Genomic DNA, 15,925 nt, shown 5'->3' with positions numbered 1-15,925 from the left:
ATGTTAAATCCAGGCAAAATGTCTACCTGTAGAAAACACTAGCATACAGTAACAGGAATTGGAAACTGACTCCCCTGCAAGGTTGCAACTGATGCGCTGTGTCTTTATACTGTTGAAGCAAACAAGACTGTCTGGATAAATTAAGAGAGTGTCTGGAATGTAAGTCTGTTAGACAAATGGATTTATGACATCAAGTAAATAAGTAATTTCAGGTCATAAGCTAATATAGTTCACCAATAATTGTGTATTCAAAGAATTAGGCATGAAATCTGCCAGCAACCAATAAACTTCAGTAAATATTAGATTTGTTCCAATGATATGAACAGGCGTTGATATCTGAAAAGCATCCTGTTCAGACAAATAGAACACACACACACAAGTAGACATGCTCACACACAGCCGTCTTCATATCTGACTAATCTTTATTTTATAGTGTTGACTACTTTGGTTCAGTAGGTTTGCACTGGATCAATAGGTTCACTTTAAAGGCCCAGTGCTGTCAACATTCTGTTTTTCATGTGTTTTATATATTATACCAGGGGCACAACTTTCACTGGGATTGTGGGGATTGTGAAGACATGTCCTGCCCACATTCTGAAATTTAGTTTTTGCCCCCCCCTCAGTTTTATAATTGGAATATGATACAAAACGAGGCAACGGTGTGGTTTAAGACCGTGCGGACGCCTCCGAGCGGTCGGATAGGCTGTTTGGATGCGCTCCTGTATTCTACAACAACAGGGGATGAAACAAACACTCTAAAAGTGTGATTTTGTCAAATCAGTGTTATTTCCTGATAGTTGCTGGTTGAAAATATAATCTACACAGGACCTTCAAATCAGCAGGTTTGCATGGGACGGGAGTTCCACCTTTCCATGGTGACATCACAATGCGGTAAATTGATTAATAACCTTTTTGGGATAGGGGGGAGCATTTTCACTTTTGGATGAATAGAGTACCCAGAGTGAACTACCTCCTACTCTGAACCAGATGCTAATATATGCATATTATTATTAGTATTGGATAGAAAACACTCTGAAGTTTCTAAAACTGCTTGAATGATGTTTGTGAGTATAACAGAACTAATATGGCAGGCAAAAACCTGAGAAAAATCCAACCAGGAAGTGGGACATATGAGGTTTGTAGTTTTTCAAAGCCTACCGAATACACAGTGTCTCTGGAGTCAAGTTGCACTTCCTACGGCTTCCACTAGATGTCAACCGTCTTTAGAAACTTGAATGAGGATTCTACTATAAAGCAGGGGCTCATGAGACCTGTTTGAGTCAGTGGTCTGGCAGAGTGTTTCAGGCTCGTGACGAGCGCTCCCGACAGAGTTAGCTCTCGTTCCAGTGCTTTTCTTCAGACATAGGAATTCTCCGGGGTGGAACATTATTGATGTTTTATGTTAAAAACATCCTAAAGATTGATTCCATACATCGTTTGACTTGTTTCTACAACCTGTAACGGAACTTTTAGAGTTTTAGTCTGGACGAAGTGCCCGCGCCTCATGAAGATGGATTACTGGGCTGAACACGCTAACAACAAATGGCTATTTGGACATAAATGATGGACTTTATGGAACTTTAAGGAACAAATCAGTCATTTATTGTAGAACTGGGATTCCTGGAACTGCCTTCTGATGAAGATCACCAAAGGTAAGTGAATATATGTAGTGTCTTTTGTAGCTTCTGTTGACGCCAAAATGGCGGCTATTTCTTTGGCTAGTTTGGGTTCTGAACGCCGTTCTCAGATTATTATTTTTCCGTAAAGTTTTTAAAAAATCTGACACAGCGGTTGCCTAGAGGATACGTTTATCTTTAATTCTGTGAATAACACTTGCATCTTTTATCAATGTTTATTGTGAGTATTTCTGCAAAATCACTGGATGTTTTGGAATCAAAACATTACTGCACGTAACGCGCCAATGTAAACTGAGATTTTTTTATTTATATATATGCACATTTTCAAACAAAACACACAATACATGTATAACATGATGTCCTGTGAGTGTCATCTGATGGAGATAATCAAAGGTTAGTGATTCATTTTATCTATATTTCTGCTTTTGTGACTCTATCCTTGGCTGTGAAAAATGTCTGTGTGTTTTTGAATTTGGTGGTGATCCAACATAAATATATGTTGTGTTTTCGCTGTAAAACATTTTACAAATCGGACATGATGGGTAGATTAACAAGATGTTAATCTTTCATTTGCTGTATTGGACTTGTTAATGTGTGAAAGTTAAATATTTCTAAAGAATATTTTTTGAATTTCCCGCGCCACCTTTTCAGCTGAATGGGAGGGGGTGTTCCCTTTAGGGAACTCCTTGCCATAACACGTTTTAAGGAGAAGTCTATCTTTAATTCTGTGAATAACACTTGTATCTTTTGTCAATGTTTTATTATGAGTATTTCTGCAAACTTACCGGATGTTTTGGAATCAAAACATTACTGCACACAAGGCGCCAATGTAAACTGAGATTTTTGGATATAAATATGAACATTATCGAACAAAACATACATGTATTGTGTAACATGATGTCCTATGAGTGTCATCTGATGAAGATAATCAAATTTTAGTAATTCATTTTATCTATATTTCTGCTTTTTGTGACTCCTATCTTTGGCTGGGAAAATGGCTGTGTTTTTTTTACTTGACAGTGATCCAACATGTGATGTTGTGCTTTTGTTGTTAAGCATTTTTTAAATCGGACACGATGGGTAGATTAACAAGAAGTTTCTTTCATTTGCTGTATTGGACTTGTTAATGTGTTAAAGTTACATATTTCTAAAATATTTTTGATTTTCGTGCGCTGCCTTTTCAGCGGAATGTTGTCGAGGGGTTCCGCTAGCGCCTGCGCTAGAAAGGTTAATAGACAAAGAGAGTTCCAAACCTCTCAGCCAATAACAGATGGTTTTCCTCTCCCCACTTAAACCATTCTCAAGCAGAATTCTTGCTTGGAAATAGTATTGTGTGTGTGAGAGAGAAATAGGGAGAGAGGTGTTTTCTTTATGTGGTTTGGTGAGATTATCCTGTGATGTAGAGTCTCAGGCCTGCTCACTGTGTACACCAAATGAGAGGTTAGGCAGACACACACACCCAAGAGGAAATTGGATGCTGATTAAAGATTGGTCTCAACAGCCAGGGGCTGTGACCTGGGATTATTGGAAAGAGGTGAACAGAGGTGTTCTATCAGACAACGCCTCTCCATCACAACATCCTCTGGCGTGTATGTGCGTGCGTATGACCCTCTCCGGTCAGTGGTTACCTCTGTCGCTCCGCTCATGTCAGTGGTCATACATATTACAGTAGCTGTATGATGTCAGCAAACTCTATAAAATCAAGCCCCCGAATCTATCACCTTGAATCATAGCCCACCTGACCCGCCCAGTGTTCACCAAGCCCCTGCGAACCACCTGCAGAAGCCCCGCTATATCTCCATCCCTTCTGGTTGTTTCAGCACCATGGCCAGCATTCTACTGCTTTTCCTCGCAGCCTCCTGCTGCGCATTTCTCTGTCTCGCTGATGACACCTCCTTGGAGTTTGAGACTCGTGCTCTAGAGTTCCCCCACAAATCACAAGAAGAGAAGGATCTGGTAAGTTTAAATTGTTTTATGTTTGTGAAGTTGTTTGGTTTGTGATAGTTTAGTCGATTCATCCCTCTCTTTGTACTTGTTTTCTAGCTATAATATATATATATATAGCAGTCTATCGTTTTTGTTTGTTTTTCTCTGTCGTATAGATTGAAGCTTTACAAGAAGTTCTGGAGAAACTGAAGAACAAACAGATGCCGTTATCAGAAAAGAAGCTCGGTTGGCTGCCGTCGGTAAGAATAGACCTGAATAGACCTGATCAATCATTTTAAAGTGCTTAAAGTCCTATTATCAATCAATTATTTTTAAGTAGTTAGCCTGTCTGTCATGCATTTTACTTCATTGAGTCTAGCCTTATATTGCGTGTTTCAAATGGTCAAAACGGGACTTTTGATAAAGGTTCTCTATTGACAGTGTTTAAAAATATATATATAGTTCAGGAGTTGCTAGGATTAATCTGATTCTGGAAAACCGGTGTAGATGTTTCAGAATCACATAGTCTGGAGACAGATGCCACCACCACCATCATCATTCAATTAAATAACAAACTGTTTGTTTGTTTCCTAGTGTGACGCGGGCGAGCAGTGCGCTGTTCGCAAAGGTGCGCGTGTCGGAACACTGTGCGGGTGTCCTCGTGGGACTACATGCAACTTCTATGTCCTCAAGTGTTTGTAATAAGACAAGAGGAGAGAAAATGATAAACGGTGTAGGGAGGGGAGCAGAGAGAAGTAGGAGAGAGAGAGAGAACAGAAGCTTTTGCCTCATTCAGTGGAGCACATTTAAGATGTGGAACGTTCAGACAGAAATATTGTATGTTGAACAGATGCGTCTCTGACATGTAAAGTAAATAGGAATCATGTCAGCTTTACTTTCAGTATGTTGCCCTCTCCTGTCCTGAACGGGACCCTGGTGTGTAATGGAGGGTTTGTTGTCTAACATAAAGGCTGTATCCCAAATACTAAATCTATTCCCTATAATGCTCTATTTTGGCCCGAGTCCTATTTGTCAGTCCTATGTTGCTTTGGTCAAAAGTATTGCACTTTATAGGGAATAGGGTGTCATTTAAGACACTACCCAACTTGTTCCTTTATCTGTGCTCTCCGCTGTCTCGTCTATTTTGACTAAATACAAAGAAATTCAATGTGATCAATAAAGTCCTTGTTTATAAGATGATTTACAGTTTTTTGTATGCTTCAGTGCAATTTGAATAAGTAGGCCATGTGGTACGTTTTCACTACTCTACATCACATGTACAAAACTTAAAACCCATCACCAAAAAGGCAGTCGTTTCAAAACGTTAAGCTCATGTTCAATTGACTAAGTACAACACTTAAAATCACACATTTTCACCAAACTTAATCAGTGTTTCATCTAGAAATACATGTTTCACATTGCAGTGCATGTTCATATAACGTTGTAGCGGTATTTATTAGAGGGGTAAAGATAAAGATTTTGTTCGGGCGCCAGGCAGGTGCCATACAAGTGTTACCAGTTTGGAGTTTTGTTTTAAGAGTTTAAGAGCCAAAGCAATACATAAAGCATACATAAAACTCCTGTATACAAATCTGTTTTTGACAATAACAAATAAAACCAAAATAGGCACTAGAATGCAGAAACAAACAATCACCAAGAGACATGTATAATCATTCCAATACATATTATCTATACTCTCAGTATGTCTTCTTGCTGTCTCTCCCCCTCTCTTCCATGTCAGACATCTCCCCCCTGGTCCTTCCTGGGGGCCCATGACAGTCTCCTGGAGCTCCAGGCTGAGAGGGGGAGGCCATGTAGAGAACGCCCCATTGCAGAGGCTCTCCCCCTGGGTAGGCTGCTGCTCTGCAGACCCCCTCCGGCTGACCGTATAGTCTTAGTGAGCCAGCTGTTCCTAGCTGTCTGGAGATCACGTTGCAGCACCCCCTTCTGGTGTTCCAGCTCCTACACAGGGGACAACACAACACATCATATATCACTATGGAGTGTGTACTGTCCACAAAAAAAGTGTGTACCGTGCATTAAGGAGTTTGTACTATGTACTGTGAACATGTACAATATGAAGTGTGTAGTGTGCACTATGAAGTGTGTAGTGTGCTCTGAGCTGACCTGGATCTTGCACTCGGCCTCCACCATCTGTAGTTTAGTCTGGGCCAGCTCCTTCTCTAGCTCTGTGACCTGGCCACTCAGACGCACCTTCTCCTGGTCTTGTTCCCTGGTACCAGTCATCTGCTGGTCTGGTTCTGTTTCCTGGTCTCTCTGCTGGCCTGGTTCTCTGGTGCTGATACTTCTCTGGTACGGGGCTGTGGAACCGGAGCCTTCCATAACAGGAGAATCTAGAGCCTGTCGGCAGCGAGAACACGCCATCACAGCATTCTGAGAGAGGGAGAAGAGGGGTGGGAGGGGTTTGACCAGACACTTCAAAAGTGTTTTATTATAAACATGCAGAGTGAGAGGTGATATCCATACAGAACAAATTACATCATCAAACTGTGTGATTGCCAAACTGTGACATCATCAGACGGTGTCATATTCCTCCTCACCCTGAGTTTGTCCAGGTCCTCTCTGTGGGCCGCCTGCTGCCTCTCCACCCGCCTGGTCAGCTGGGAACAGATCTGACAGACAGAGGAAACAATATAGCATTAGGATTGTGTGTGTGTGTGTGTGTGTGTGTGTGTGTGTGTGTGTGTGTGTTTCGTGCATGTGCGCTGTACCTGTTTGTAGTCTGAGATGATGCCTGAGCTCCTCTTCACCTCTGGATCAGCCTTGTCCAGCTTTGTCCTTAACACCTCCTTCAACTGTGAAATGGTAAATACATGTCCATAAATAGAATTACATGTTTCATTATTACTCATAAATATAATCTAATAATACAGTATTACCATAAATATAATATTACATTATTACCATAAATGGAATACAATGTTACATTATTACCATAAATAGAATACAATATTACAATATAACCATAAATATAATATAACATTATGACCATACATAGAATACAATATTACATTATTACCATAAATAGAATACATTATTACATTATTACCATAAAGAGAGTACAATATTACATTATTACCATAAATAGAATATAATAGTACATTATTACAATAAATAGAATTACCTGAGCAGCCTCCTCCTCCTTCCCTCTCTTCTCTTCCTCTGCATTCTTCAATTTCTTTCTGGTCTTCAGCAGCTCTTTGGTCAGCTCATCCACTCTGTCCTCCGCCTGTGGGCCCAACAACACGCTCTGTCAACACTCTGTCTGTCTGTCTGTCTGTCTGTCTGTCTGTCTGTCTGTCTGTCTGTCTGTCTAAGTGCCTATGGAGATAGGGGCTAGGGTAGTATCTAGGAGGTAGGGGCTAGGGTAGTATCTAGGGTAGTATCTAGGAGGTAGGGGCTAGGGTAGTATCTAGGGTAGTATCTAGGAGGTAGGGGCTAGGGTGGTATCTAGGGTAGTATCTAGGGTAGTATCTAGGAGGTAGGGGCGAGGGTAGTATCTGGGTAGTATCTAGGAGGTAGGGGATAGGGTAGTATCTAGGAGGTAGTATCTAGGAGGTAGGGGCTAGGGTAATATCTAGGAGGTAGGGCTAGGGTAGTATCTAGGAGGTAGAGCTAGGGTAGTATCTAGGGTAGTATCTAGGAGGTAGGGGCTAGGGTAGTATCTAGGAGGTAGTATCTAGGGTAGTATCTAGGAGGTAGAGCTAGGGTAGTATCTAGGGTAGTATCTAGGAGGTAAGGGCTAGGGTAGTATCAAGGGTAGTATCTAGGGTAGTATCTAGTGTAGTATCTAGGAGGTATTAGCTAGGAGGTAGGGGCTAGGGTAGTATCTAGGGTAGTATCTAGGAGGTAGGGGCTAGGGTAGTATCTAGGGTAGTATCTAGGAGGTAGGGGCTAGGGTAGTATCTAGGAGGTAGTATCTAGGAGGGAGTATCTAGGGTAGTATCTAGGGTAGTATCTAGTGTAGTATCTAGGAGGTATTATCTAGGAGGTAGGGGCTAGGGTAGTATCTAGTGTAGTATCTAGGAGGTAGGGGCTAGGGTAGTATCTAGGAGGTAGGGGCTAGGGTAGTATCTAGGAGGTAGGGGCTAGGGTAGTATCTAGGGTAGTATCTCGGAGGTAGTATCTAAGAGGTAGTATCTAGGGTAGTATCTAGGAGGTAGTATCTAGGAGGTAGGGGCTAGGGTAGTATCTAGGGTAGTATCTAGGAGGTAGGGGCTAGGGTAGTATCTAGGAGGTAGGGGCTAGGGTAGTATCTAGGAGGTAGGGGCTAGGGTAGTATCTAGGGTAGTATCTAGGAGGTAGTATCTAGGAGGTAGTATCTAGGGTAGTATCTAGGGTAGTATCTAGTGTAGTATCTAGGAGGTAGTATCTAGGAGGTAGGGGCTAGGGTAGTATCTAGGGTAGTATCTAGGAGGTAGTATCTAGGAGGTAGGGGCTAGGGTAGTATCTAGGGTAGTATCTTGGAGGTAGGGGCTAGGGTAGTATCTAGGGTAGTATCTAGGAGGTAGTATCACAAACTTCTACAGATGCACAATCGAGAGCATCCTGGCGGGCTGTATCACCGCCTGGTACGGCAACTGCTCCGCCCTCAACCGTAAGGCTCTCCAGAGGGTAGTGAGGTCTGCACAACGCATCACCGGGGGCAAACTACCTGCCCTCCAGGACACCTACACCACCCGATGTTACAGGAAGGCCATAAAGATCATCAAGGACATCAACCACCCGAACCACTGCCTGTTCACCCCGCTATCATCCAGAAGGCGAGGTCAGTACAGGTGCATCAAAGCTGGGACCGAGAGACTGAAAAACAGCTTCTATCTCAAGGCCACCAGACTGTTAAACAGCCATCACTAACATTGAGTGGCTGCTGCCAACACACTGTCATTGACACTGACCCAACTCCAGCCACTTTAATAATGGGAAATGATGTAAATATATCACTAGCCACTTTAAACAATGCTACCTTATATAATGTTACTTACCCTACATTATTCATCTCATATGCATACGTATATACTGTACTCTACATCATCGACTGCATCCTTATGTAATACATGTATCACTAGCCACTTTAACTATGCCACTTTGTTTACTTTGTCTACATACTCATCTCATATGTATATACTGTACTCGATACCATCTACTGTATGCTGCTCTGTACCATCACTCATTCATATATCCTTATGTACATATTCTTTATCCCCTTACACTGTGTATAAGACAGTAGTTTTGGAATTGTTAGTTAGATTACTTGTTGGTTATCAATGCATTGTCGGAACTAGAAGCACAAGCATTTCGCTACACTCGCATTAACATCTGCTAACCATGTGTATGTGACAAATAACATTTTATTTGATTTGATTTGAGTATCTAGGGTAGTATCTAGGAGGTAGGGGCTAGGGTAGTATCTAGGGTAGTATCTAGGGTAGTATCTAGGGTAGTATCTAGGAGGTAGTATCTAGGAGGTAGTATCTAGGAAGTAGGGGCTAGGGTAGTATCTAGGGTAGTATCTAGGAGGTAGGGGCTAGGGTAGTATCTAGGGTAGTATCTAGGAGGTAGTATCTAGGGTAGTATCTAGGAGGTAGTATCTAGGAGGTAGGGGCTAGAGTAGTATCTAGAGTAGTATCTAGGGTAGTATCTAGGATATTATCTAGGGTAGTATCTCGGGTAGTATCTAGGAGGTAGGGGCTAGTGTAGTATCTAGGGTAGTATCTAGGAGGTAGTATCTAGTGTAGTATCTAGGGTAGTATCTAGGGTAGTATCTAGGAGGTAGGGGCTAGGGTAGTATCTAGGGTAGTATCTAGGGTAGTATCTAGGGTAGTATCTAGGAGGTAGGGGCTAGGGTAGTATCTAGGGTAGTATCTTATTCATTTATTTTTTTATTTTATTTCACCTTTATTTAACCAGGTAGGCTAGTTGAGAACAAGTTCTCATTTGCAACTGCGACCTGGCCAAGATACATCATAGCAGTGTGAACAGACAACACAGAGTTACACATGGAGTAAACAATTAACAAGTCAATAACACAGTAGAAAAAGAGAGGGGGAGTCTATATACATTGTGTGCAAAAGGCATGAGGAGGTAGGCAAATAATTAAAATTTGCAGATCAACACTGGAGTGATAAATGATCAGATGGTCATGTACCGGTAGAGATACTGGTGTGCAAAAGAGCAGAAAAGTAAATAAATAAAAACAGTATGGGGATGAAGTAGGTAAAAATGGGTGGGCTATTTACCAATACTATGTACAGCTGCAGCGATCGGTTAGTTGCTCAGATAGCAGATGTTTGAAGTTGGTGAGGGAGATAAAAGTCTCCAACTTCAGCGATTTTTGCAATTCGTTCCAGTCACAGGCAGCAGAGAACTGGAACGAAAGGCGGCCAAATGAGGTGTTGGCTTTAGGGATGATCAGTGAGATACACCTGCTTGAGCGCGTGCTACGGATGGGTGTTGCCATCGTGACCGGTGAACTGAGATAAGGCGGAGCTTTACCTAGCATGGACTTGTAGATGACCTGGAGCCAGTGGGTCTGGCGATGAATATGTAGCGAGGGCCAGCCGACTGAGCCTACAGGTCGCAGTGGTGGGTGGTATAAGGTGCTTTAGTGTCAAAACGGATAGCACTGTGATAAACTGCATCCAGTTTGCTGAGTAGAGTGTTGGAAGAAATTTTGTAGATGACATCGCAGAAGTCGAGGATCGGTAGGATAGTCAGTTTTACTAGGGTAAGTTTGGCGGCGTGAGTGAAGGAGGCTTTGTTGCGGAATAGAAAGCCGACTCTAGATTAGATTTTCGATTGGAGATGTTTGATATGAGTCTGGAAGGAGAGTTTACAGTCTAGCCAGACACCTAGGTACTTATAGATGTCCACATATTCAAGGTCGGAACCATCCAGGGTGGTGATGCTGGTCAGGCGGGCTGGTGCAGGCAGCGAAAGGTTGAAAAGCATGTATTTGGTTTTACTAGCGTTAAGAGCAGTTGGAGGCCACGGAAGGAGTGTTGTATGGCATTGAAGCTCATTTGGAGGTTAGATAGCACAGTGTCCAAGGACGGGCCGGATGTACATAGAATGATGTCGTCTGCGTAGAGGTGGATCAGGGAATCGCCCGCAGCAAGAGCAACATCATTGATATATACAGAGAAAAGAGTCGGCCCGAGGATTGAACCCCGTGGCACCCCCATAGAGACTGCCAGAGGACCGGACAGCATGCCCTCCGATTTCACACACAGAACTCTGTCTGCAAAGTAGTTGGTGAACCAGGCAAGGCAGTCATCCGAAAAACCGAGGCTACTGAGTCTGCCGATAAGAATATGGTGATTGACAGAGTCGAAAGCTTTGGCAAGGTCGATGAAGACGGCTGCACAGTACTGTCTTTTATCGATGGCGGTTATGATATCATTTAGTACTTTGAGCGTGGCTGAGGTGCACCCGTGACCGGCTCGGAAACCAGATTGCACAGCGGAGAAGGTACGGTGGGATTTGAGATGGTCAGTGACCTGTTTGTTGACTTGGCTTTCGAAGACCTTAGATAGGCAGGGCAGAGTGGATATAGGTCTGTAACAGTTTGGGTCCAGGGTGTCTCCCCCTTTGAAGAGGGGGATGACTGCGACAGCTTTCCAATCTTTGGGGATCTCAGACGATATGAAAGAGAGGTTGAACAGGCTGGTAATAGGGGTTGCGACAATGGCGGCGGATAGTTTCAGAAATAGAGGGTCCAGATTGTCAAGAAAATGTTATTGTTCGTAGGGAAACGGTAAATGAGGTAGGGGAGGTGCCTACAGTTAGAGGGCTGGAGGAGTGCTTAGGAGTTAGGGGGCTAGGGGGAGTGACTAGGAGCTAGGGGAATAGGGGGAGTGACTAGGAGCTAGGGGAATAGGGGGAGTGACTAGGAGCTAGGGGAATAGGGGGAGTGACTAGGAGCTAGGGGAATAGGGGGAGTGACTCGGAGCTAGGGGAATAGGGGGAGAGACTAGGAAGTAGGGGGCTAGGGGGTGATGTAGGTTGTACCTGATCCAGGTCGGTCCTCAGGGAGATCTTGCTGGTGATCAGTCTGTGGGCCAGAACATCATTCTCCTGCTCCAGACGCAGACTGGCCTGCTGCAGCTGACGGTTCTCCCTCTGCAGGAACACACAGAACAGAGAACACAAAGTCAGGTTCTACCTCCTTAGAATGCACAGGACATGGAACACAGTCAGGTTCGCCCTATAGATTGCTATAGAATGTGGAACACACATTCTGGTGGGTTTGGGGGGTAGAGAGAGAGTGCTGGTTTTGGGTGTAAGGGGGCGGGGTGCATGGCGATACTGACTGTTTAGATGGGGGAGGGGAGTAGCAATAGTGGGTGGGGTTTTGCTGTATTGTTGGGTGGTTGGGTGGAGGTGGGAGGGAGAGAGGGGTTAGGTTTAATACGTATCAAAGTGCTAACGGTTTGGTCCTACCTGGTATCTGTCTATGTGGTCATCCTGTTGTTGAGGCTGGTTATCTCTCAGCGTGGCCTTCTTACTGGGAACCTGTAGAACCACAACAGTCAAGGTTGAGTGAGAGAACGGTCCACAGGCTCAGCATACATAAACAACAACCAAGTTTGATTGAGAGAAAGTTGTATGACACAAACAGAGATGGAGTGATTGGAAAGAATTTACAACAACAAAACAGAGCAAACTAGAATGCTATTTGGCCCTAACCAGAGAGTACACAGTGGCAGAATACCTGTGACTGATCCAAACTTAAGGAAAGCTTTGACTATGTACAGACTCAGTGAGCATAGCCTTGCTATTGAGAAAGGCCACCGAAGGCAGACCTGGATCTCAAGAGAAGACAGGCTATGTGCTCACTGCCCACAAAATGAGGTGATAACTGAGCTGCACTTCCTAACCTCCTGCCAAATGTATGACAATATTAGAGACACATATTTCCCTCAGATTGCACAGACCCACAAAGAATTAGAAAACAAATCCAATGTTATCTACTGGGTGAAATACCACAGTGTGACATCACAGCAGCAAAAAGGGCAACCAGTGAAGTACAAACACCATTGTAACTACAACCTATATTTATGTTTATTTATTTTCTCTTTTGTACTTTAACTATTTGCACATCATTACCACACTGTATATATGCATAATATGACATTTTAAATGTCTTAATTATTTTGTAATTTTTGTAAGTTTAATGTTAATTTTTGATTGTTTATTTCACTTTTGTTAAGTATCTATTTCACTTGCTTTGGCAATGTTAACATACAGTTGAAGTAGGAAGTTTACATACACTTAGGTTGGAGTCATTAAAACTTATTTTTCCACCACTCTACTAATTTCTTGTTAACAAACTATAGTTTTGGCAAGTCGGTTAGGACATCTACTTTGTGCATGACACAAGTCATGGGGCTTGGGTAGCCTAGTGGTTAGAGCGTTGGACTAGTAAACGAAAGGTTGCAAGTTCAAACCCCGAGCTGACAAGGTACAAATCTGTCGTTCTGCACCTGAACAGGCAGTTAACCCGCTGTTCCTAGGCCGTCATTGAAAATAAGAATTTGTTCTTAACTGACTTGCCTGGATAAATAAAATAATTGTTTACAGACAGATTATTTCACATATAATTCACTATCACAATTCCAGTGGGTCAGAAGTTTACATACACTAAATTGACTGTGTTGGAAAATTCCAGGACAGGATGACATGGCTGTAGAAGCTTCTGATGGGCTAATTTACATAATTTGAGTCAATAGGATGTATTTCAAGGCCTACCTTTAAACTCAATGCCTCTTTGCTTGACATCATGGGAAAATCAAAAGAAATCAACCAAGAGCTCAGAAAACAAATTGTAGACCTCCACAAGTCTGGTTCATCCTTGGGAGCAAATGCCTGAAGGCACCATGTTCATCTGTACAAATAATAGTACACAAGTATAAACACCATGGGACCACGCAGCCGTCATACCGCTCAGGAAGGAGACACGTTCTGTCTCCTAGAGATGAATGTACTTTGGTGCGAAAAGTGCAAATCAATGCCAGAACAACAGCAAAGGACCTTGTAAAGATGCTGGAGGAAACAGGTACAAAAGTATCTATATCCACAGTAAAACGAGTCCTATAATCGACATAACCTGAAAGGCCGCTCAGCAAGGAAGAAGCCACTGCTCCAAAACCGCCATAAAAATGCCAGACTATGGTTTGCAACTGCACATGAGGACAAAGTTCGTACTTTTTAGAGAATTATCCTCTGGTCTGATGAAACAAAAATAGAACTGTTTGGCCATAATGACCATCGCTATGTTTGGAGGGAAAAGCAAGCCGAAGAACATCATCCCAACCATGAAGCATGGGGGTGGCAGCATCATGTTGTGGGGGTGCTTTGCTGCAGGAGGGACTGGTGCACTTCATAAAACAGATGGCATAATGAGGGAGGAAAATTATGTGGATACATTGAAGCAACATCAAGACATCAGACAGGAAGTTAAAGCTTGGTCGCAATTGGGTCTTCCAAACGGACAATGACACCAAGCATACTTCCAAAGTTGTGGCAAAATGGCTTAAGGACAACAAAGTCAAGGTATTAGAGTGGCCATCACAAAGCCCTGTCCTCAACCTGTAGAAAATGTGTGGGCGGAACTGAAAAAGCATGTGGAACAAGGAGACCTACAAACCTGACTCAGTTACACCAGCTCTGTCAGGAGGAATGGGCAAAAATTCACCCAAGTTATTTTGGGAAGCTTGTGGGAGGCTACCAGAAACGTTTGACCCAAGTTAAACAATGCTACCAACTACTAATTGAGTGAAGGAGACCAAGGTGCATTGTGGTATGAAGGAGACCAAGGTGCAGCGTGGTATGAAGGAGACCAAGGTGCAGCGTGGTATGAAGGAGACCAAGGTGCAGCGTGGTATGAAGGAGACCAAGGTGCATTGTGGTATGAAGGAGACCAAGGTGCATTGTGGTATGAAGGAGACCAAGGTGCAGCGTGGTATGAAGGAGACCAAGGTGCAGCGTGGTATGAAGGAGACCAAGGTGCAGCGTGGTATGAAGGAGACCAAGGTGCAGCGTGGTATGAAGGAGACCAAGGTGCAGCGTGGTATGAAGGAGACCAAGGTGCATTGTGGTATGAAGGAGACCAAGGTGCAGCGTGGTATGAAGGAGACCAAGGTGCAGCGTGGTATGAAGGAGACCAAGGTGCAGCGTGGTATGAAGGAGACCAAGGTGCAGCGTGGTATGAAGGAGACCAAGGTGCAGCGTGGTATGCGTACATTCTTTCTTTATTAAAGAAAGACCACTGAACAAACTAACAAAACATGAAGCTAATGAGTAGTGCAGACAGACAACTAAACATAGAACACGAACCCACAAATACCCAAGGGAAATGGCTACCTAAATATGGTCCTCAATCATAGACAACGATAAACAGCTGCCTCTGATTGGGAACCATATCAGGCCACCATAGACATACATATACCTAGACCTACAAAACCCCTAGATATACAAAAACCCTAGACAATACAAAACTAGCATACCCACCCTCGTCACACCCTGACCTAACCAAAACATAAAGAAAACAGAGATATTACAGTTTTTCTCCATTTCTAAAACACTAAAACCCATTGGCTGAACAGAGTTCTCAGTTGCCTGGACTCATTTAGCTAATTATGCAGTCTGTTATCAATACCTTAAACCATTTCACATGGCAAAACACAATTTGCAGATCTGGTCCTAATCCAGGCACTTGTCATCTCCCGTCTGGATTACTGCAACTCGCTGTTTGTTGGCTGGGCTCCCTGCCTGTGCCATTAAACCCCTACAACTCATCCAGAACGCCGCAGCCCGTCTGGTGTTCAACCTTCCCAAGTTCTCTCACGTCACCCCGCTCCTCCGCTCTCTCCACTGGCTTCCAGTTGAAGCTCGCATCCGCTACAAGACCATGGTGCTTGCCTACGGAGCTGTGAGGGGAACGGCACCTCAGTACCTCCAGGCTCTGATCAGGCCCTACACCCAAACAAGGGCACTGCGTTCATCCACCTCTGGCCTGCTCGCCTCCCTACCACTGAGGAAGTACAGTTCCCGCTCAGCCCAGTCAAAACTGTTCGCTGCTCTGGCCCCCAATGGTGGAACAAACTCCCTCACGACGCCAGGACAGCGGAGTCAATCACCACCTTCCGGAGACACCTGAAACCCCACCTCTTTAAGGAATACCTAGGATAGGATAAAGTAATCCTTCTCACCCCCCCCCCCTTAAAAGATTTAGATGCACTATTGTAAAGTGGCTGTTCCACTGGATGTCATAAGGTGAATGCACCAATTTGTAAGTCGCTCTGGATAAGAGCGTCTGCTAAATGACTTAAATGTAAATG

General features: G+C 43.6%; 2 protein-coding genes across 4 annotated transcripts in view; one reads left to right on the top strand and one right to left on the bottom strand.

Moving 5' to 3' along the window:
* The first annotated feature begins 2,907 nt into the window (after positions 1-2,907).
* Positions 2,908-4,860, top strand: LOC118379953 (cocaine- and amphetamine-regulated transcript protein-like). The gene is made up of 3 exons (XM_035766954.2): positions 2,908-3,593; positions 3,740-3,823; positions 4,158-4,860. Exons 1-3 carry the CDS (start codon positions 3,462-3,464, stop codon positions 4,263-4,265), a joined length of 324 nt encoding a protein of 107 aa, XP_035622847.1. The 5' UTR covers positions 2,908-3,461; the 3' UTR covers positions 4,266-4,860.
* A 139-nt stretch (positions 4,861-4,999) lies between these two features.
* The window catches only part of LOC118379952 (rab GTPase-activating protein 1-like), a 13,656-nt gene continuing 2,730 nt past the window's right edge, over positions 5,000-15,925 (bottom strand). For all 3 annotated transcript variants that reach the window (XM_052499382.1, XM_052499383.1, XM_052499381.1), the window contains exons 3-9: positions 12,027-12,098; positions 11,595-11,705; positions 6,709-6,813; positions 6,296-6,379; positions 6,125-6,196; positions 5,691-5,957; positions 5,000-5,525 (exon numbers count right to left, since the gene is read on the bottom strand). In XM_052499382.1, coding sequence (XP_052355342.1) covers positions 5,301-5,525; positions 5,691-5,957; positions 6,125-6,196; positions 6,296-6,379; positions 6,709-6,813; positions 11,595-11,705; positions 12,027-12,098 — 936 coding nt within the window. In that variant the 3' untranslated portion in view covers positions 5,000-5,300. The remainder of the gene's footprint in view (positions 5,526-5,690; positions 5,958-6,124; positions 6,197-6,295; positions 6,380-6,708; positions 6,814-11,594; positions 11,706-12,026; positions 12,099-15,925) is intronic.

This window comes from Oncorhynchus keta, chromosome 37 (genome assembly GCF_023373465.1).
Source record: "Oncorhynchus keta strain PuntledgeMale-10-30-2019 chromosome 37, Oket_V2, whole genome shotgun sequence".
In the NCBI taxonomy this organism is placed as follows: Eukaryota; Metazoa; Chordata; class Actinopteri; order Salmoniformes; family Salmonidae; genus Oncorhynchus; species Oncorhynchus keta.
Note: the sequence above shows the minus strand (reverse complement) of the source record. Positions and strands in the feature narration are given on the sequence as shown.

Coding starts and splice junctions, on each gene's coding strand:
- LOC118379953 (XM_035766954.2), top strand. CDS start 3,462: ATGGCCAGCATTCTACTGCTTTTCCTCGCAGCCTCCTGCTGCGCATTT. Junction 3,594..3,739: donor CACAAGAAGAGAAGGATCTG/GTAAGTTTAAAT, acceptor TCTGTCGTATAG/ATTGAAGCTTTACAAGAAGT. Junction 3,824..4,157: donor AGCTCGGTTGGCTGCCGTCG/GTAAGAATAGAC, acceptor TTTGTTTCCTAG/TGTGACGCGGGCGAGCAGTG.